Source organism: Gallinula chloropus, assembly GCF_964237585.1.
Source record: "Gallinula chloropus genome assembly, chromosome: 32".
NCBI classification, from domain to species: Eukaryota; Metazoa; Chordata; class Aves; order Gruiformes; family Rallidae; genus Gallinula; species Gallinula chloropus.
In genome coordinates this window covers 2,906,415-2,928,124 of record NC_140117.1, presented here as the reverse complement: position 1 = coordinate 2,928,124, position 21,710 = coordinate 2,906,415, and the positions used below count along the sequence as shown (strand labels likewise).

At 54.0% G+C, this 21,710-nt stretch overlaps 2 protein-coding genes across 3 annotated transcripts; one reads left to right on the top strand and one right to left on the bottom strand.

Moving 5' to 3' along the window:
* Positions 1-1,692: 1,692 nt before the first annotated feature.
* Positions 1,693-6,285, bottom strand: LOC311202773 (class I histocompatibility antigen, F10 alpha chain-like). Of its 2 annotated transcripts, none has more exons than XM_084277409.1 (8): positions 6,173-6,285; positions 4,842-5,105; positions 3,945-4,220; positions 3,596-3,868; positions 3,408-3,512; positions 3,244-3,270; positions 2,908-2,946; positions 1,693-2,735 (listed from the first exon to the last, which is right to left on the bottom strand). In XM_084277409.1, exons 1-8 carry the CDS (start codon positions 6,264-6,266, stop codon positions 2,722-2,724), a joined length of 1,092 nt encoding a protein of 363 aa, XP_084133535.1. In that variant the 5' UTR covers positions 6,267-6,285; the 3' UTR covers positions 1,693-2,721. The 2 variants fall into 2 exon arrangements, with proteins under 2 accessions (XP_084133535.1, XP_084133536.1); XM_084277410.1 differs by lacking the exon at positions 6,173-6,285 and adding an exon at positions 5,758-6,134.
* A 6,243-nt stretch (positions 6,286-12,528) lies between these two features.
* LOC311202962 (butyrophilin subfamily 1 member A1-like) lies at positions 12,529-17,550 on the top strand (the record flags this gene model as incomplete). The annotated part of the gene is made up of 8 exons (XM_084277603.1): positions 12,529-12,574; positions 13,197-13,280; positions 13,666-14,013; positions 14,365-14,646; positions 14,896-14,957; positions 15,535-15,555; positions 16,359-16,386; positions 16,855-17,550. 8 exons carry the CDS (start codon positions 12,529-12,531, stop codon positions 17,541-17,543), a joined length of 1,560 nt encoding a protein of 519 aa, XP_084133729.1. The 3' UTR covers positions 17,544-17,550.
* Between the last annotated feature and the right edge of the window lie 4,160 nt (positions 17,551-21,710).

The following is a 21,710-nucleotide window of genomic DNA, read 5'->3' as shown; positions in this document are numbered from 1 at the left end:
AGAGTCTGACCCCATCCCCTTGACAGTCACCTTTAAATATTGATGAGCATTGATCAGTTTCCCTCTCAGTCTTCTCCAGATTAAACAGCCCCAGGTTGCACCCAGCACTGCAGTAAATATCCCTTATAAAAGGCTTTATAACCTCCTATGGGTTGTGAAGTTTGTTTCCACACATCAGCTCCATCCCTGGAGGCTTTCAGTGTCAGGCTTGATGAAACCAAGCAATCTGCTCTAGTTTAAGGTATCCCTGCTCTATGCAGAGTGTTGGACTACATGGCTTTTAAAGGTCCCTTTCAACTCAACACACTCTGTGAACTCTCAGAGCTGGAGCCCCAGGTACGTCTCCACACCCCAGTGCCAGGAGAGGGCAGTGTGAGACCAGAAGAGTCACTGAGCCCCAGCTCCCAGGCAGGACTGGCACATCACCTCCCAGCAGAGCATCCTCCTGCCCTGGCTGGGATGCTTGGAGCACATGAACTGGTGTGTGAGGGCTGTTGGGTGCTGAGGACCTACCAGTGCTGGGGCAGCTGCTCCTCCTGCCTGGGGACAAAGCGGGAGGAGGGTGGAATGCTGCAGGGAGAATGAACATGGCAGGGGCACAGGGGACATGACATGAGGGACACGGGAGGGACATGGGACTGGGGAGACATGTGAGGGAAAGAGAGAGGAGAGAGGTGCTGCTGGAGCTTGTACTAACACCGTCATGGTTGAGAACGTGAAGGTTGGGGGCATCATGGTCTGCAGTGACCATGAGATGGCAGAGTTCAGGATCCTACATGGAAGGAGCAGGGCAATGAGTAGGATTACAACCCTGGATTGGAGGAGAGCTACCTTTGGCCTCTTCAAAGACCACTTTGGGAGAATCCCATGGGTCCAGGTTTAGAAGGTAGAGGGGCCCAAAGGAGCTGGTCAGTATTCAAGCACCACTTCCTCCAAGCTCAAGATTGGTGCATCCTTAAGACTAGGAAATCAAGCCAGGTAGGCAGGAGACCTTCATGGATGAGCAAGGAACCCCCAAAGAAACTCCAAGAAGAAAGCTTAGAGCACGTGGAAAGAGGGAGTGGCCACTTGGGAGGACTATAGGGATGTAGTCAGAGAATGTATGAACAAGCAGCAAGGAAGGCTAAGGTCCACTTGGAATTGAAGTGGCAAGGCATGTCCAGGAGAACAAGAAGGGCTTCTTCAGATTCATCAGCAGCCATAGGAAGACTGCAAGAGCAGCAATTATAGTTCAGCGGTGAGTCCCTGCTTTAGTCAGTGAGCATTTACCCACATGGCCTTGAAGAAAGAAACCTCAATGCCCCTCTGCATGGCCCCAGGGCAGGAATCCTTCTCAGTGCCCACCTACATGGTTTCAGAGCAGGAAATCTCAGTACTTGTCTGCATGGGCTGGTCACTTCCACAGGGAGATGGATGACCTGGCTGTTCCTGAGGAAATGCTGACCCATCCCTGAATCCTTTTCCCTTTTTATCATCAGCCATGACACGGTATGGACTAGAGTATCTCTTATTGCTTTAGGTCTGTGTCCCTCCCAACATCACACTGTGACACCACTGTTGAGATCCATCACTGTGTTGCCAATGCAGTTTTGGCCACAAATCCTTGTCAGGGGTTGATGATGGCTGGACAGCAGTGCTCAACAAGCTGCTCCATCACTCCCCTCTTCAGCAGGACAGGGATGGAGGGAAAAATAAGATGGAAAAAGAACTTTTCATTCAGAATAAAGAATGTGTAATACATCAGAAATATATATTGAGAGGCTCAGGAGTAGAGATAAGGAGAGGGAAAGATCATTCCACAATTGGTATCACAGGCAGCACAGACTCGACACAGAACAAAGGAAAGAAAACTCTCTAATTGATGGCCCTGCCCTGCACACCCAGTGATATCAGAGTTGGATTCACAGATTCAAAATACTGTAGGGATTGGCAGGGATCTCCAGAGGTCGAGTCCCAACCCCTACCCAACAGCAGACGATGTCCAGCAACATCCCGAGCAGCCGGGCTTCAGTACGCGCAGTGGTTGCTCCAGAACACAAGCATGGTCAGTAATAAACATCCCCTGTTCATCCTCCTCTCAGCTTTTATGGCCAAGCATATAGCCCAGGGTTTGGTCAGTTGGGGTCATCTGTCCTGGCTATGTCCCCTCCCAAGGTCTTGCCCACCCACAGCCTCCTGGCAAAGGGTATGTTGGAGAGACAGCCTGGATGCTGGGCAGCCAAATCCCTGAGCTGGTGGTACCAACACCCTGCTCACTCCCAATGTGCAACACGGCCAGGACTGCTGGGGGAAATGAACTCCACCTCATCTAGATCCAACACAGTCCTAAACATGGCACCATGCTGGGGTGCTGGGAAGAAACCCAGCTCTATTGCAGAAAAAACCAGCACAGCCCTCAACCCAAGGCTGCAAGAGCAACCCAGGCACAGGGAAAGATGACACAGCCCATTGGAGGATGGGACCAGTTATTGTGTGTGCACACACAGAATAAATACCTTTCAACCTCAAAATTAAAAGATTGGTAAAAGCTGAACTGCCCAATTATCAAAGCTCTGCAAACGAAGCATTTCCCTGGCCAGCTGAGTCACCAGCACAGCAGCGTGGGCAGGCGCAGCCTGATCAGCTCTCTGCAGGCAGCTCCCAGCCGACTCCAGCACCTCTGCGTGCAGCTGGTGGGAGCACAGGGGGCACATCCAGCCCCTCAGGTCCTTCCTGGAGCAGTTAGGCTGAGATCGCTGCAAAGATGGAAGAGACACTGTCACCAAGGGCCACTGCCCTGTCCCCAACACCCTGCTCTGGGGGTCTCTGCATCCCCCTCCACAGCCCGAGTTTCTCAGGCCATGGGTTCCACAGGGGAGCACAGAGAGCTGGGGCTGCCCCATCCACCCCCCCGGCCCGACAACGTACCGCTGACCGAGCTGGAAGGCTCCCCGTCGCTGCCAGTGCCTGTGAGGGAGAACCAGCTGTGAGCTGTAACCCTGTGCTCTCTGAGGGCCTGGTGCATGTGCCAAGAGCCAGCCCAGGAGCCATGGCCGTGCTGCAGCCACCAGCAGAGGAGGATGGCACCATGTGCACCAGATGGGAGACACAACCTATTCCATATGAGGCCACTACAGGACTGTAAAGAGGGGTGGCACAGGGAGAAAGGGGATGGGGAAATGCCAAGAGCAGACTGAAACCAGAGCCACAAGACTGCCCTGGCACAGGGCACTGGCTGGAGCCAGACTGGACCCAGATACTCACATGATGCCTTGTCATAGCCATTCCTCCCTGCAGAGAGAAAGAGGCATCAGAATCCACCGTGCTTCACCCTCAGGCTTGGGGGCTCCCCAGAGCACTGTGGATTGTGCCCACAGCCCCTGCCAGTCCCCCAGACTCCGCCTTCCTCCCACACCCTGGAGCTTTACCTGATCTGCGCTTCCAGATGATGAATCCGGTGATGCTGATGACAGTCAGGACAGCAAGGGGAACAACCACCCACAGCACGATGGTCAATTGGTTGGACTCTGGCTCTGGGGAAGAACAGGGGTGTGAAGAAGGGAAGGGGAAACCCCCCAGCCCAACCCCTCCACGTACCCAAGGCCACCAGACTCACCCCAAGCAAAGACCCCCGGCTCAGCCAGGCTGGCGTGCTCCACACGGCACCGGTACTTGTCCTGCTCCCCAGGAGGGGCCTCGATGGACACCCAGGTGTAGTAGGTGCCGTCGCTGTTGGGCACGATGCTGCCCCGCTGGGTCTCCTGGTCCCTGACCTCACCGTCCCTCAGCCAGCTGATGCTGATGGGCCGTGGGTAGAAGCCGTAAGCGCGGCAGTGCAAGGTCAGGATCCCCTGGGTCTCCTTCTTTGACACTCGGACCGTGGGGGGCTCTGGGGAGGGGATGGCAGTGAGGGCTGGCACACACATCCACGCTGGCTGCTCCCCAGGGTCCCCATCTCCCCTCACCTTTCCTCTCCAGCACAGCCTGCCTGTAGCTCACATATTGCCTCAGCTGCTTGGGACAGGTGTTCTCCACGTAGTGCTTCCAGCTCTCAGCTTCAGTCCCGTCCATCTCCCACATCTTCTTGGCAATTTGTGCTGTCGCATCCGCTGCAGTGAACGTCATCGTGTCTGTGTCGAAGGCAATGAAGTCCCTCCCATCGTAGGCGATTTGGTGATACCCCCTGGTGCTGCCATCCTCCAGGAGGTCACAGCCATACATCCAATGCAGTGTTTGAGACTCTGAAACACGACCAGGGAGATGGGACTGAGGGGCTGCTGCAGCCCTGGGCCTTCAGTGCCCACTGAAGCACCCCCCCCACTCCAGCCCTGTGTGAGGACTGGGGGAATTGGGCACTGACACAAGAGCAGCCTGCACCCTGCCCAGGGCCCACAGTACTCGAGGCGTCACATAAAGCTGTGACACAGATCCCCTGCATCCAGGGTATGGCTGGGCTGGCATCCAGCCCCACAGCACCCTGTGACACCAAGGGGATTGGACAGGATCCTGAAAGTTGTGGGGGCAGATAGAGGAGATGGGATGGGTTGGGGGAGCCCCTCTGGCTCTGGGGTAGGGGGTACAAAGTATCATAGGAAGGGTGAGGACCCTGGGTGGGAGCCCCTGTATTTTAGGGGGTCTCCACTGCCACAGGGATGGTGAGGGATGGGATGTGATGGCCAGGCCTGGGGTAGGGTGCTGGTTAGTGGGGGGGATGTGCTGGTTCGCTCTGGGAACTTGCTGACAGTGTCACCAGGCAGGGCAGGGGTGGCACAGACCGGGGCAGTAGCATGGGGCAGGGAAGGGTCTTCTAGGGGGGTGGGAGCTCTCCCATCCCACAGAGTCCAATCCCAGCCCACACTCACCCCTGCTCTGGTTGTAGTGCTCCTGCAGTGTGGCCAGTCTCACACGGTACTTCTGCTGACATTTCTGTCGGATCTGGTTCTCCCTGTCCCAGTACTGCTGGTCCAGGTTGGCCGCCATCCAGTCTGCCTGGGGCACCATCCTCCCCTTCTTGCTGTCATAGCGTGAAATGAGGTTCCCATCCATGTACGTCACGGCCACATATTCAGGTACCCCCAGGCCAGGCTCTGACACTGAGACGCGGAAATAGCGCAGGGAGTGGAGCTCTGTGGGGACACAGGGCACGGTGAGGGGTGGGAGCCCAGGGACCCATGGTGCAGGGGAGATGGGGCTTGAAACGGGGAACATTATAGGAATGTTATGTTATAGGAAGGTTATAGGAATGTTTGTTATAGGATTAAATGGTTGAGAGTCTGGCAAGTAGAAATGTCATAGGGATGTTTGTTATAGGATTAAATGGTTGAGGGTCTGGCCAGTAGGAATGTCACACTCTTTATTCCATGGATGGCCTGCTTAAGATATGTAAACAACCAGAGAGATATGGAGTAGATAACGGGAAGCTCCCGAGGACTGGTGGCGCCTGGTTTTGCCCCCTGCTCAGATAAGAGCCCAGCTTGCCTAGTACGCATGCGTCAAGAAGAGAGGTGAAAAGTTTATTTCTGAGGATGACTTTGAGCCTTCATCTTGGGACCCCTGACGACCACCCCCAAAAGACACTGCGCCTGCGCCTCTAGGAGGAGACTATGGAAATGCTCATCTTAATACGAAGCGGGACAGGCCATGCATATGTATAGGCGTGTTGGGCAATCTTATGAATTTTGTAACAATTTGCTGTATAAATACGAGTGCGTTACTGTACCGGGTGTGCACGTCTTTGGAGGAACTATCCCCCGTGCGTCCGCCGGTGATTAAACATACCTTCTTTATAACTTTTTAAGTTGTAAAGTGTGTTTTCCGCGTATCAGGCTGGTAGGGCTGAGGTGTGTCCAGGAGGGGGTTTCCCTGCCAGGGAAGGGAAGACTGGTGGGTCCCCGGTGTCAGTGACGGCGGAGTCCCACAGGGAAGTCAGAACTGGAGGGGGGAAAGGCGAAGCCAGGACAGGGCGGGGTGGAGGGAGAGAGCATTCCAAGGAGGCACCCGCTGTTCTGTGGGAGGGACCGGGAGCTCCCTTCGCCCCAGGGGAGCTCCCGGGGCCGGCGAACAGGAGCCCGGGGTGGGGGAGGGTCAAGAGGGGTCCCTGTGCCCGGGGAATGGAGCACCGAAGCCCAGGAAAGGGGGTCCAAGGGAGTCCCGGAACCCAGGGAAAGGGCTCTGGGTCCCCGTCCGCACTCACCGCACGATGCCCGGCCGAGGAGCCCCAGCAGGAGCCCCAGACCCAGCGTCCGGCCCGGCCGCAGGCCCGGTCCCGACGCCCGGCCGGACTCCATCGCTCCGCTCCGGGGTCGAATGAGGCCAACGTGACAACCCAGCCCCACTCCGGGCCAGACCTCGCTGCCAGCCCCGCCCCGAGCCCAGCCATTGGCTGTGCCAATATCCGCCCGCCAATGGCAGCCCGAGGTGCCTCTGACGTCACCAGGCGCCGGGCAAGCTGGCAAGTGAAAGCAAAAGCGCCGAAAGCAGCGCGGGGAGGGGGGAAACGGCGGGTACAGCCCTCCCGTAACCTCAGCCTGGGACCCCCCACGGGGCCGCTCAGCCCTCAGCCCCATCCCCGACCCCTCCTCAGAGCCCCAGACATCCCCCCCAACGGCCCCACTTCGGCCGTATCCCCCAGCCTGGGGTCACCCCTCGGCCCCCCCAAGTCACGGTTCCTCCCCCCGCCCCAGCCCGGCCCCGCTCTCGGCCCCTTCCCCCGGGCTCTGAACCCTCCAAAAGCCGCAATCAAAACTCAGCAGCCTCGGGGGCTGTTCCGCAGGGACCCTTTATTGCAGCGCCAGGCAGACAGGGCGGCATCGCTCCTCCAGTGTCTGGGCCCTGTAAACAAACCCTCCCCTCTGGACACACACTGACCACACACAGGGGACAGAACATGTAAGAAAAGGCCGGGGGTATGCAAATTATTTACAGAAACTCATTTACAGAAGCTGCTGCCAGATAGTGTGTGCCCAGGGACGCTCTGGGGGGCTTCAGGGACGAAGGCTGGACATCTTCCTCCCCCTCAGCGAATCCTCTTCACGGATTCCTCCAGAGTTTGTAAAACACATTCCTGGGCTCAAAAACAGCACAAATTCGTAAGTGACCCTGTTTAGCTCAAAGTAAGATAGACTCTGTCTCTTAGTTGGTCATTGGTCTCATTAATTATTCCTCCCCTATCTTCCCCTTGGTATCCTCAAGGCTGTTCCCCTGTTAGGGTTAAACTGTGTCGCTGCTCTAACGAACCAGCTCACGCGGCTACAGCCGGATTCTACTACAATCCAAAACAAATCTATTCTTAACACACAGCTACTGTCTGTTCTCAAAACATACAAATTTTTCTTATATTACAGTTATATTCATTCATTCATTGTCTCAAGCTACATCTACATCAATCTCTTCAGCATTACTACATTTCATTGAATCATTCCCCCCTTTTCATTATCCTTACAAATCCTTTTGTAATCTCAAAGGATTCTCTCTTGGTTTGGTGATTTTGAAAAGTATTTACCTGCCTCTTCTTAATGTCTTTATTTTATTTGCCCTTCAATCTTCATATGTTCTAGTGGTCTGTTTACAACACCACAAAGAACACTGAATCCCCACACAAGAAATTAAAACTAAGATACTTCTCATAAGAACAAATGAGAAAAGTCATTTGAGCCAGGCAAAGTTTGGGAGCCAGGAAATAAGTTTATTCCAAACCTCTTTAAATCCTCATGATGTATCAACCTGAGCTACTTGGTGAAGAATTTTTCTTTGTTCCCACATATTACCTAAATCTGCTTCATTTTCCTTTCCTCGATTTCTATCTGCACAACAGCTTTGGCTTGTTGCCATGCACACACCTCATTCCTTGGCAAGCAGCAGAGCTAATGCAATCCCAGTTTGTCTAACTATGGTACTTAAGGAGGAAACTTCTAATTGCAATCTATGGATAGCATCACTGGTGTCCCTTTGGAGTAACTCCATGCTGGCAGACATATTAACTCCACCTTTTCCAACTCACTTGCTCCAAGCCATAGGAAGAATGCCCTTGCAAAGCCATGAAAAGCAGTTCCGTGTACTACTAGGGGATTTATTTCCCTTTTATATATTTTCCTCCAGTGGGTCCATAGAATTGCTGCTGGAGGGTGTGAGTGATTAAATATTCAGTCTCCAGGAATTAGGTATCCTAAAGTACATGTTCCGCTCCATTTATGCGGTGACACTTTCCAGGCCTTTCCATCTCCACATCGCCACCATAATCCTTTAGGAATACAGTCAAATGGAAAAGCTCCTCTCAATCCCTGAACTACAGGGAGCTGACACCGACTTGCTGTGGAAGTGTTTTGACAAGAAGCTTTTCCTTTCCATGGGTCAAAACACAAACTGCAATTCAGGGCTGTATAATTCACATTAAAGTCTCCTCATTTTAAGGCACCTGTATCATTTTTCATTATGATTACGGCTTTTCCCAGCCTTTGTAGCTAAAACTTGGGATTGACATTGCTTAATTTGTTCTTCTTACAACTGTATGATGTCGGGATACTTGGCATCACTGTTGCTGTTTCCCAGCATAATGTTTTTCCACTGGGAAATTTGACCAGGCAAACACTCCTTTAGTCACTTGAGAACCTACTCTGGAGCCAGAGAATCTTTCTAGGAGTTATAGGGCCAACTCCAATTAGCAGATGCCACTGGTATTCCAAAGAGGGGCAGTTCCATGTTTTCCTTGGGCAGTGCTGTACATATCCAATGGCCAGATAAGTTCAAAGCTCATCCAGTAGCTTGTGTCAGCTGTACATAAGTGAGGAGGCTGACGATGGGCAGCACACACCTGTCACTGCAAACATGGCAATTAGATGACTGCTAATTGCTTACAAACACTGGTCACGCTAAGTAGCTTGGTTAGGAAATACAACAGGTTCTGATAAGCATATCCTATACCTAACCATTATTAGTTTCTCTTTGATGTCTGAAACTATCTGCACACCTGCTGTACCAACCATTCATCATGTCTGGTCCATAACATGTTCCCTTAATCCCAAAGACCTTCCTTCTGCAAGTCAGAATCTCCTAACTGATACGAGTCCTCTCCTTTATATACAGCGTGGTATAGCCTTCCAGCTTTGAGGGCTGTTGGGCAGTTCCTGCCATGCTCTTCCCCATCTCACACTTCTCCATCCTCAGACAGGACGAGCTGGGATGAGCTGTGTTGGGATCCAGGGTCACCATGTTTTCAGGGACAGGAGGAGCCAGAGCATCAGGGGCAGAGCTCAGCGCTAGGCAGGTTTCACCTTGGGCTTTCCCAGCCCCAGGGATGGGGGATGGAGAGGAGAGGCAGGGAGGGAAAGGGCCAGTGACATCCAGTTCTCAGGGGTTTGATCTGATTGGTTCTGCCCAGTTCTCAGAGAACAGAATTAAGACTCAAAACAGAGTGAAGGATCCAGTTGCTTTATTTGACCCACAACAAATGTGCAGGGTAAGGGGGAAGAAAGAGAAAAGGGTGGACAAGAGAGATAGAGAGAGGGAGAGAGAGTGGAAAAGAGGAAGGGGTGGGGGGCTATATCTACCACCACAGAGCTACAGTGTCCTGTCTGATGGCAGAGTAGCCTTCAGTGTCACTGGGTCCAAGGGGGGGATGATGTTCCCTGATGTCTCCATGTCTTCCTTGGTTGTCTTGTTCCCCCATTGCTTGGCTCCTCTGCTTGCTTGGTTCTGGGTTGCTTCCTCTCTCATTGCTTGGTTCCCCTTTTCTAGTCATCCTTGGCAGAGCCACAACCTTCCACCTGGCTGTGGGAATGCTTCAGGGTGGATGAGGGAATGTCTGATGTGGGAATGGCTCCTGATGTGGGAATGGGTCCCCACAGGGCTCCTGATATCTTTTGGGTGGGATGTGAAAGGAATGCTCTCCTGGTGTTGGCTCCTTGCATAGTCATCAGGTCCTTGGCACAAGCTACTTGAAGGCTGAGGGGTGGTGGTGAGGTGGTGTGGTAGGAATGAGGTTTGGAAGGTGAGAGGAATGAGGTTTGGTAGGTTTCTGTTGAGGATTAAGGCACATTTCCTGTACCTTACAGGGGGGTGTGAGCAGAGCCAGGCAGAGCCCTGACCCCCCGTTAACCGTGTCCGGGCACCAACCCAAACACATTTCTGTCCCACCCTCCTGCAAAATTCGACTTCATAGAGTTCAGCCCAGCCAGAGCCACAGCTGCAATGAACAGGTCACAGCTGGGACAGCTGGAGATACGATGGAGCCCAGGGGGAGCAACCCTGTCCCAGTCGCAGGTTGCGCATCCCCACGTGGCTCCTGACAATTGTATCATCACAGTTTGATCAGCTCTGCCTGCAGCAGGAATACAACACACAGCCCGTACCAGGGACATGGGGAAATGAGCTCCAGCCCGGCCCAAACCTTCCCAGCTCCCTCACTGTCCCCCTGCTCCCTGCGCTGGGACAGGGATGAGGGGGTCATCTGCTCCTGGGGTATCGAGGAGAGGAGTGTGGGCAGAGTCTGCAGAGGGGCTGGGGCTCTGTGGGGCTGTGGGGAGGGAGGAAGTAGAACAGGATGTGCTGTCTGTCGCCATTCCCGGCGTGGCGACCTGGTTCAGTAACGGCACGGCAGCCACCCTCTGGCCACTCGGGCCATCAGCTCACAGACACCAATGTGGTGGACGGCAAATGGCGTTTAATGGTGACTGCAACAGCCTTATATAGCTTAGATTCATGACATCACTTCCGCCCGCTTACATCATAGGCTTAATGCTATTGGCTACCTGGAGGGGGTCCTACCTTTCCGTACAGCACGACATCTTCCGACCGCCGGACCCTAACTACCTACACCTGGACAGTGGCATCTCCAGGCAGGCCCTCTGCCTGAGTGGCCACAGTTCTTCTCTTGGGGCAAGCTCTCTGTCTGGTGGTGCCCAGCGTGCTCTGTGGGCAGAAGCTCAACTCAACTGACCTTCTGAACCATGAGAGAGACTGTGCTCTCCCTGCTCACCCTGCCCGCGCAAACCATCGAGCCAACTGCTGTGCCCGGCCCTGTTTGCCCATCCCATTCACTCGGCTCCAAGGGGCGGCTCTTGTACCGAGAGGGGTTGGTCCCATCATCCTTTGCTCCATCTCCAATGTCACCATGGTGTGTGATCCATACAGGATGTGACATATAGTTTCTCTGGTGCTCAACGGAGGGGGAAGCTGGGTGCCTCTCTGTCCATCTGTCTGTCTCTCTTTCTCTCTGTTCCTCTTTCTCCCTGTGTTTTCTTTTGACCTTGCAGTTCTGGTCTCGGTTTTGCTGCTATCAGGAAGGGTCCCCTGACATGGTCACACACTCGGAGGCCCTTTGCCTCAGCAACTGCACTGTTTTCCCTTCTTTCTCCTTATTTTGGTTACACATTAAGAAAAGGTCCTTTTCCGAAAGGGTCATGGGGCACCGGTAAAGGCTGCTGTCAGGATCCACAACCTAGACAAGACTTAATTTAGCAGAGGTTAAACCCCTTTGTGTTCCAGAACCTCAGATTGATCTTGGTGGCTGGGGTCGGCTGAGCTTAACCCCTGAGTGATGTCCGATTATTAGGTGTTCTATTGTGATCAGTTCTTCACAATACTCAGAGAACAGAATTAAGACTCGAAACGGAGTCAAGGTTCAAATCACTTTGTTTGGCCCACAACAAACGTGCAGGGGAAGGGGAGAAGAAAGAGAAGAGGGTGGAAAAGAGAGAGGGAGAGAGAGAGTGCAAAAGAGGAAGAGAGAGAGAGGGGCTATATCTACCACCATGGAGCTACAGCATCCCATCAGTCTGATGACCTCAGGTCTGATGGCAGAGCATACTTCAGGTCCGATGGGGGGGAAGTTCCTTGGTGTCTCCATGTCTTCTTGTTTTCTTCTTGTGATATGTTGTTCCCTTTTTCCCATGGCAGAATGCTCTGTTTTCTGTAGTCATCCTTGGCATTGCCACACCTTCCACCTGGCTGTGGGAATGCTCCAGGGTGGATGATGGAAGGCGTGATGTGTGAAGGGTTCCTGATGTCTCTCCTGATAGGAGATGGAGATGTGGAAGGAATGCTCTCCTGATGTTGGCTCATTGCATTGTCATTAGGTCCTTGGCACAAGCCACTTTCAGCCTTGAGGGGTGGTGGTGAGGTGGTGTGGTAGGAATGAGGTTTGGTAGGTGAGAGGAGAAAGGTTTGGTAGATGGTAGGAAAAGCATGAGGCTTGGTAGGTGAGAGGAATGAGGTTTGGTAGGTGAGAGGGAAAATTGGAGATACGGTTCTGTTGGTGATTATTAAGGCATACTTCCAGTACCTTACAGCTGCACAGGGAGGTGGTTGGGTCACCGACCCTGGATGTGTTTAACAGATGGGTAGATGAGGTGCTCAGGAATATGGGTTAGTAGAGGATGGGTCTAGTTGGACATGATGTTCTCAAAGGTCTTTTCCAACCTGGTAACTCTGTGATTTGATGATTCCTACCATCTTTCCCCTTCCTTCTCCTCCTTTTTTAGTTCCTGGGGTTGACAGGCTTCTGCCTTTTCCTCCAGAACAGAACAATGTCCCAGGACCCCCAGACCCCCAGAGATGGACCCAGTGGCCCTGGCTCAGGTGGACAATTCACCAGGGTCTGGTAGGGGTTTGCTCACTGCCTCAGTGACAGTGGTCACACACAAGGACATCAACACTTTTTGGGAGGGGAAAGGTGCCAAACCTCAGTGGGTGCTGTTCCCAGCACCGGCACCCAGGCAGATGGGGAGTCGGTTGGGGGTCCCTTTGATCTCTTGTCCCTGGGAGCTCCTTGACGCTTTCCTTTCTGACTCTGGGCTTTGGTGCCTGGAGGCGAAACTTCAGCTCCTCATCTGGGGGATGGGACACCATCTCTGCACAGGAATTCCAAAACTAGGCAAACTTCCTTTATTTTCACAGCTGGTCAGCACTGGAGTTTCCATCTCACCAGAGACTTCTCCTTCCCCCAGGGCTTTAGAACATTTCCCTTCATTTCAAGCTGTTATCAGATTTGAGATAACTCCTGGAGAGGGGTCGTGGGGCAGAGCAGGGGCTGCCCCTGGGACCATCTGCAATCCCATCCTGTCCTCAAGCACGTTTCTGGCGCCATCAGGGTGCTGGTGCAGGGGATCTGGGGATTTCGGTCCCTCTTTGGGGCAGGGGCAGCCCTTCTTTACCAGATCGCCTCTGGGGCAGCTGTTACCCCATTGCCCTTCTCTGCCCTCTTTCACCTCTCTCCTCTCCAGTGCCGCCGCAGATGTGGCTCCCGGCTTGCCCTGGGGGACTCCTGAGGTACTGGGTGACTCTCCACATGCTCCAGCTGGGATCAGGTAGGGATCCTGCAGGGCTAGTGGGGGCTTTAACCAACTCTGGGTGGCAAATGTGGGGCAGGAAGCTGCCATTGGGCAGGGGGAGCCCAGCTCGGTGCTTGGCCCTGCATGCTTTTGCTTTCCCTTGGCTGCTGTGGCTGGAGTGGGGCTGGCTGGGGTGGAGGTGGTTTTCTGGAGCAGGTGCCCACTCCCTGGAAACTTCCTTCTCCTTCCTGTCCACCCATTCCCACTCCAGTTTCTCCGGGGTCTCTGGACCATGGGAGGGCAAAGCAACACCCGCAGCCTGGAGTGTGCACCGCTCACACCAAGCTCGGCTCTGGCCTCCAATGCCCTCAATTAACGTAGGCACCATCTCCGTGTCTCTGTGTCCTTCTCCATGGCCAAGCTGACTTCAGAGTGGTGGGACCAGGTCGCCCTCTCCATGTCACCGTGGGACAGGACATTGTGCTGCCATGTCACTTGTCCCCAGACATGGATGCTCAGAGCTGGGACATCAGGTGGATCCGGCACAGGGTCTCTGAAACGGTGCACCACTACCGAAATGGGGAGGATGTGTTTGGGGAGCAGATGGAGCAATATGTTGGGAGAACAGAGTTGCCCAGAGATGGTCTCTCCAGAGGAAGCCTGGACTTGCGAATCTCTGGGATAAGACCCTCTGATGATGGTCAGTATATCTGCACTGTGACTGACGGTGCCTCCTATGGAGAAGATTTGGTGTATCTGCAGGTGGCAGGTTTGTGTCCAGCACAGTGTTTGCAGGGGTGGTTGTGGTGTCCCTGAGCTCATATGTACCTCCCAGACCTATGTGCTATCCCTTGGTGCCCCAGGAGAGCTGGCACGATGTCTGGCAGACTTGGGGGGTGGGTGCAGACGCTGCCTTGAAGTGCTGAAGCTGGGCAGCTCAGTCTTGCTGTGCCAGGAGGTTTGGGGGGAGATCTGGGGCCGTTGGGCATCAACGCTGGGTGATTCCTGCCCAGGTTGTGGTGGGTTTGGTGGGAGCTGTGAGGGGTCAGCTCTGGGATACGGTGGTGGCCTTGGAGCTGAGCCCATCCCTCCCTGACCCCAACCCCGGGTTCTTCCCCAGCCACAGGCTCTGGCCCTCAGCTCTCTCTGGAGGGTTACGAGGCCGGAGGCATCCGGGTGCTGTGTCGATCGGCCGGATGGTTCCCGCAACCGGAGGTGCTGTGGAAAGACCCCAACGGGCACCGTGTCCCCTCGGTCTCCCAGAGACGTTCCCCTGATGCCAGGGGCCTGTTTGACACCGAAGACGCCATCGTGGTGACGGGAAGCACAGATGGGATCTGGTCCTGTGTGGTCAGGAACCTCCACCTGGACCAAGAGCAGGAGGCGTCCCTGCGCATCTCCGGTGCGACGGCTGCAGCCAGCCCCTGTGGCGCTGGAGCAGGGCGGGGGGTGGCTGCCTGGCTGGGAGCAGCTTTGGTCTGGGCTTGGGGTGCAACGTGGGGGTTGTCAGGGCACAGGAGGACTCTGTGCCTTGAGGTCAAGGTTCACAGGACTAGAGCTGGGAGGTGTGGGGTGGGGGTCTCCTGGTCCTTCTCCCCACAGAGCCGAGTGTAAATTGATCCCTTTCCCTGTGGATCTGTTTGTTTCTCAGCTCCCTTTTTCCACAATGCCTGTCCCTGCGTGGACTGTGAGATTGTGCTCCTCATGCTCTATGTTGGGATCTTCTTTTGGCTCTTTGTTGCACTCCTTGGCCTGGGAGCTTATCTCTGGAGAAGGAAAGGTACGTTTGTCCCCAAAGGACATGTTGCCTTCATCAAAAAGCTCTTTGGGAAGGACAGAATGGTACGAGAACACATTGGGGTGTGGGAGGAAGGACAGGGAGCACGGCCAGAGCACCTGTCTGGTGGGAAGGTCACAGAGACACCCTGGAGGTGTTCCTGCTCTCCTGACCTCCTCTTCCTCTGTCTTTGCTTTTCAGTGCTGCTGTCCAGAGAGCTGGGTGAGTCCTTCTGGCCCCTTCCCCCAACAAAATCTCCTGGCACAGGAGCCCCTGGCAGGGACTTGACTTTGGGAGGTTCCTGATATTGGCGCTGAGCTCCAGAGAGCCTGGGTGGGCTGGTAAGGCATTAGCTGGCAGGGAGCCATTCCTGGAAGTGAGGTGGTCTGTTCCTAGTTCCCAAAAAGGAAGAGTTGGGGATCAGCCTGAGCTTTGTGAGCTCCTGTGGGATCAGCCCTGGGGTGAGTGGTTGTTCCCTCAGGTCACACATCGTTTCTTGTTTTTGCTTTCCAGGAAAGCAGGATGCAGCCCTGGGTGAGTGTGGTGGAAGGAGCCATTTCTGGGGTCAGGGGTTTTCCCTTCCCAAAGAGTAATTTGGGGTCTGTCTGAGCTCTGACAGCTCCTCATGGGCAGTTGGGGGATGACGAAGTGTCCCACCTGATCAAACATTGCTTTCTCTTTGCTTTCCAGAGGAACGTGATGCAGCACTGGGTGAGTGTCCCTGAGCTGCACCACATCATGGGGTCCCTTCCAGGACTTTGGTGCTCAGCACTTTCACTCCCCACCTGTCCTGTCCATTCTGGCACCCCTGGGTCTGGGAAAGCCCAAGGCCATGTGCCTGGGAGGGTGGGCAGTGCCGGGAGACCAGCGTGGGGAGGGACCCTTTGTCCTTGCCCTAGCTGTTGGGGACTGGCTCTGGGATGTGGTCAGGCTGGCAGGGAGCCATTCCTGGGCTTTGGGGGCATTTCCCAGTTCCAAATCATGAATTCCATCAAGCTCTGTTTTCCCTTCATGAGCAGTTCTGACATGAAAATCTGTCCCCCCTGATCCAATATCTCTGTTTCCTTTGCAGAGGAACAAGCTGCAGCACTGTGTGAGTGTCTCATTTTCTCCAGCACAGCCTGGGGTCCTGTCCTTGGATCTTGGTGTTCGGCCCTTTCCCTCCCTGCCCATCCTCTCCATCCCCCATCCCTGGGGCTGGGAAAGCCCAAGGCCATGTGCCTGGGAGGGTGGGCAGCTCAAGCAGACCAGCGTGGGGATGGGCCCTCTGCCCTGACCAGAGCAACTGTGGACCGGCTCTGGGATGTCACCAGCTCTCCTCTCTCCTTGTAGCCTGGAGGAAGTTTCTGCTGCCCCACACTCCAGGTAACTGGGGGTTTGGGTGGTTCTCCTCCCGTTCCCTGTGTGCAAGGGGCATCTGGTCTTGTCAGTACATGGGACTTGCCATGCCTGGGTGTGTTGTGTGACTCCATGACCCAGAGTGTGGCACTGGGCTGTTTCCACACTGTCTTCTGCCTTATCCCACCCCTCATGAGCCCCCTTAGGTGGGCCAAAAAGGAGCCATCTACCCCCTGACACATTTGGCACTGCCTAGACCCAGCCGCTGCCTCCCCATCCTAGTCCTCTGTGCTGAGGCCCCAGCCCCACTAGAGCCTGTTCCCAAGGGACTGAGCTTGGCCGTGGCCGTGCTGGGAACAGCACCTGGATGGGATCTCTTGGAGGAAAGAGATGCCTCGTGTCCCACCCTGTGGGGCAGATCCTGGCCCCAGGGGGGTGAATTGTACCCTGTGCTGAGCTCTGCCCCTGATGCTCTGGCTCCTCCTGTCCCTGCAGACGTGGTGACCCTGGATCCCAACACGGCTCATCCCAAGCTTGTCCTGTCCCAGGATAGGAGGAGTGTGAGAAGGGGAAGAGAACCCCAGGACCTGCCTGACACCCCTCAGAGATTTACGTATCGGCCCTGCGTGGTGGGCCAGGAGGGGTTCAGTGAGGGGAGGCACTGCTGGGAGGTGGAGGTGAAGGGGGAGGTGGGAGGTTCTTCATGGTGGGCTGTGGGAGTGGCCAGGGACTCTGTGAACAGGAAGGGGCATATGCACATGAGTTCCAAAGAAGGGATCTGGGGGGTGGAGCACTGGGAAGGGAAGTTTCAGTCTCTCACCTCTCCTCGCACCCCCCTGTCCCTGTCCCAGGTCCCCAGCAGAGTCTGGGTGTGTCTGGACTGTCCACAGGGGCTGGTGACTTTCATGGATGGTCACAGTGGGGCCGAGATCTTCACTTTCTCACCAGCCTCATTCAATGGAGAGACCATTCGCCCATGGTTTGCAGTGTGGACAGATGGAACTGAGCTGTGTCTCAGGGACAGCACCTCCTGCCCCACTTCCATGCCGCCCACAGCCCTGCAGAGGCCCTGCCCTTCTGCAGACCCTGCCCACACTCCTCTCCTCCCTGCCACAGGACAAGATGTCCCCCTCACCCCTGCCCCAGCCCATTCTGCCCAGGCAGAGCAGGATGGGACTCAATAAAGCTTTGTGGGTGAACATGGAGTGTGGCCATGGGGGCTCCTGGGGGGTTTGTGCTGATTCCTGGCTGCTGCTGAAGGGGATTTGCAGCAGGCTTGGAGCAGTGGTTGGAGCAGGAGCCTGGGGGCAGCTGCCAGCAGGGTGAGCACTGGGCAGGCAAGGGGTAGGAGGTGGGGAGCACTCAGGACAAATCAGGCCCCTCTTGCCTTGGTCCTGGGGAGCCCCCACTCTGCCAGCACCCCGTGTCCCTGGGATGCCTCAGGTCTGCATCCTTCCATGCTGTGACATCCTGTTGGGAGGAAGCCTGAGGTATGTTTCCCTCCTGCCCTTCCGAGCTGGGCACTCGGTACAGGTGGTGGCTCCTGGCTGGTTTAGGGACTGGGCTCTGTGCACGAAATCCTCTTTGTACCAGAGCGGCTTTAGGGGTAACAGAAGAGGAAAGTCCTGAGCAGGGACAGGATTCTCCCCCTGGGGCTCTGGGAAAGTGATATTTACCAGTACTGACTGGTGTGGCTGCTGCTGCCGCTGTGGAGTTTAGTGCTGCAGAGGAGCCGGGGGCAGTGGGGTGGTGTAGGTGTGGGTTGGGATGTGTGTGGGGTTGGTTTGGTTGACCTGAGTTGAGTTGAGTTCAATGACTGGGCTTCAGTTGACCAGTGTTAACCTGAGTTGACTGGTTTTGAGGGGTCTTGGCTTGAGTTGACTTCAGTTGAGGTGCCTTGATGTGCCTTGGGGTGACTTGTTGTCTTGACTTGACTTGACTTGGGGAGGGATATGATGGAATGGAATTGGATAGGATGCTGCTGGAAGTATGGTTAGGGGTGGCCGGACCCTCCAGGGCATGGGAAGGGGTGGTGGACGCAGGGGAATGGGTTGGGGCTGTGGCCACACAGAAGCCCTTTTTGGGAGGGAAACACCTCCTGAGGTGCCAGACCTCACGTGGTGCTGTTCCCCAGCACAGGCTGTGGGAGAGGCGCCGCTCCAGGAAAAGCCACCTCCAGCACCAGATCCCATGCGGAGGCGGGGAGGAGGTTGGGGTCCCTTTGCTCTCTTGTCCCTGGGAGCTGTTTAATGCTTTATTTTATGAGTGTGGGCTTTTGTAGGAGGATGCAGAAGGTCAGCTCCTTGCCTGGGGTGGGGCCTCAAGTCCCACCCATATGTCTAAATGCAACACAGGGCAAAGTCCCGCTGGGTAGATGGAGGGAGAGCAGTGGATGTCATCTACCTTGACTTCAGCAAGGCCTTTGATACTGTCTCCCATGACGTCCTGATAGCAAAGTTGAGAGAGCATGGGATAGATGAGTGGACAGAGAGGTGGGTTGAGAACTGGATGTCGGACTGAGCCATTCCCAGTGGTCTTGTCCTACTCCCCAAAAGGATGGAGTTGGGGAACAACCCTGATTTCTGGCTGTTCCCGCAGGATCAGCCATTGATATGGGGGGGGGGCATATAGAAATAGAAAGAATAGCTCACAAGATTTGTCATGTAATTATGTAGCTTGAATAAACCAACCAAGGGGTTATTGCATGTGGTAGAAGAGGTAGAGAAAAGAAAGAGTTTGAAGCTGGTGAGGTGTAAGGATGGAGGAGATGGTGGCTGTATATACTCATAACGGCCGCGCTGCCGTGTTCCAGTGGTCCAAAGATTAGCCTGAGAGATGCTTACAAAGGATTAAGGGGTGCTCACTAACAAGATGATTTGAAGTGCCATAGTGAGTGATTAGTATTCTTGTACTTTAAGTAAAAGAATTTACTTACTATAATAGAAAAAGGGGGGGTTGATATGGGGGGGGGGGCATATAGAAATAGAAAGAATAGCTCACAAGATTTAAGTCATGTAATTATGTAGCTTAAAGAAACAGATAAGGAGGCCCACAGGAACTGGCTTGCAGGGAGGTAGATTTTGTAGGGAACAGCTGTAGGAATTCAGGATTCAGGAGACAGAATGGGAACAGGATAACATCCATCACAGAGATGTCAATTATCTCTTTGCTAATGAAGGAACAGATAGCTGGAATACATCCGTAGGTCTCCCTGTAGGGACATAAATTGGTCCAAACGGATAAGAACACTGTGACGTGCGGAAAATAGACTCTATAACTCGAAAGTTATAAAGTAGGTATGTTTATTCAGCGCTGGGTGCACGGACGATCTCTCCACCACAAGTGTGCACACCCACACAGCAAGCCGTTCGTGTATTTATACAATCTAATAATGAATATTCATTTTACGCCTATACATATTAATTACCTGTACCCGCCTACCCTCGCCTCGTATGCTAATTAGTTTATCATCTTTCGCGCTTGCGCAGAGCCTTCAAAAAATGATGGGCCTGGGTCTCTGGTGGTCCATGGGATGAAGGCCCCGCGTCTTCCTCACGATGTACTTTTCAACTTTCTTGCCTGGAACACAAGAATCTTGCCAACCTGCAGTGTTCTTATCCGTTTGGACCAATTTATGTCCCTACAGGGAGACCTACGGATGTATTTCAGCTGTCTGTTCCTTCATTAGCAAAGAGATAATTGACATCTCTGTGATGGATGTTATCCTGTTCCCATTCTGTCTCCTGAATCCTGAATTCCTACAGCTGTTCCCTACAAAATCTACCTCCCTGCAAGCCAGTTCCTGTGGGCCTCCTTATCTGTTTCTTCAAGCTACATAATTACATGACTTAAATCTTGTGAGCTATTCTTTCTATTTCTATATGCCCCTCCCATATCAACCCCCCCTTTTTCTATTATAGTAAGTAAATTCTTTTACTTAAAGTACAAGAATACTAATCACTCACTATGGCACTTCAAATCATCTTGTTAGTGAGCACCCCTTAATCCTTTGTAAGCATCTCTCAGGCTAATCTTTGGACCACTGGAACACGGCAGCGCGGCCGTTATGAGTATATACAGCCACCATCTCCTCCATCCTTACACCTCACCGGCTTCAAACTCTTTCTTTTCTCTACCTCTTCTACCACATGCAATAACCCCTTGGTTGGTTTATTCAAGCTACATAATTACATGACTTAAATCTTGTGAGCTATTCTTTCTATTTCTATATGCCCCCCCCCCATATCAATGGCTGATCCTGCGGGAACAGCCAGAAATCAGGGTTGTTCCCCAACTCCATCCTTTTGAGGAGTAGGACAAGACCACTGGGAATGGCTCGGTCCGACAGCCAGTTCTCAACCCACCTCTCTGTCCACTCATCTATCCCATGCTCTCTCAACTTTGCTATCAGGACGTCATGGGAGACAGTATCAAAGGCCTTGCTGAAGTCAAGGTAGATGACATCCACTGCTCTCCCTCCATCTACCCAGCGGGAATTTGCCCTGTGTTGCATTTAGACATATGGGTGGGACTTGAGGCCCCACCCCAGGCAAGGAGCTGACCTTCTGCATCCTCCTACAAAAGCCCACACTCATAATATAAAGCATTAAACAGCTCCCAGGGACAAGAGAGCAAAGGGACCCCAACCTCCTCCCCGCCTCCGCATGGGATCTGGTGCTGGAGGTGGCTTTTCCTGGAGCGGTGCCTCTCCCACAGCCTGTGCTGGGGAACAGCACCACGTGAGGTCTGGCACCTCAGGAGGTGTTTCCCTCCAAAAAAAGGGCTTGTGCATGACCACAGCCCCAACCCATTCCCCTGCGTCCACCACCCCTTCCCATGCCCTGGAGGGTCCGGCCACCCCTAACCATACTTCCAGCAGCATCCTATCCAATTCCATTCCATCATATCCCTCCCCAAGTCAAGTCAAGTCAAGACAACAAGTCACCCCAAGGCACCTCAAGGCACCTCAACTGAAGTCAACTCAAGCCAAGACCCCTCAAAACCAGTCAACTCAGGTTAACACTGGTCAACTGAAGCCCAGTCATTGAACTCAACTCAACTCAGGTCAACCAAACCAACCCCACACACATCCCAACCCACACCTACACCACCCCACTGCCCCCGGCTCCTCTGCAGCACTAAACTCCACAGCGGCAGCAGCAGCCACACCAGTCAGTACTGGTAAATATCACTTTCCCAGAGCCCCAGGGGGAGAATCCTGTCCCTGCTCAGGACTTTCCTCTTCTGTTACCCCTAAAGCCGCTCTGGTACAAAGAGGATTTCGTGCACAGAGCCCAGTCCCTAAACTAGCCAGGAGCCATCACCTGTACCGAGTGCCCAGCTCGGAAGGG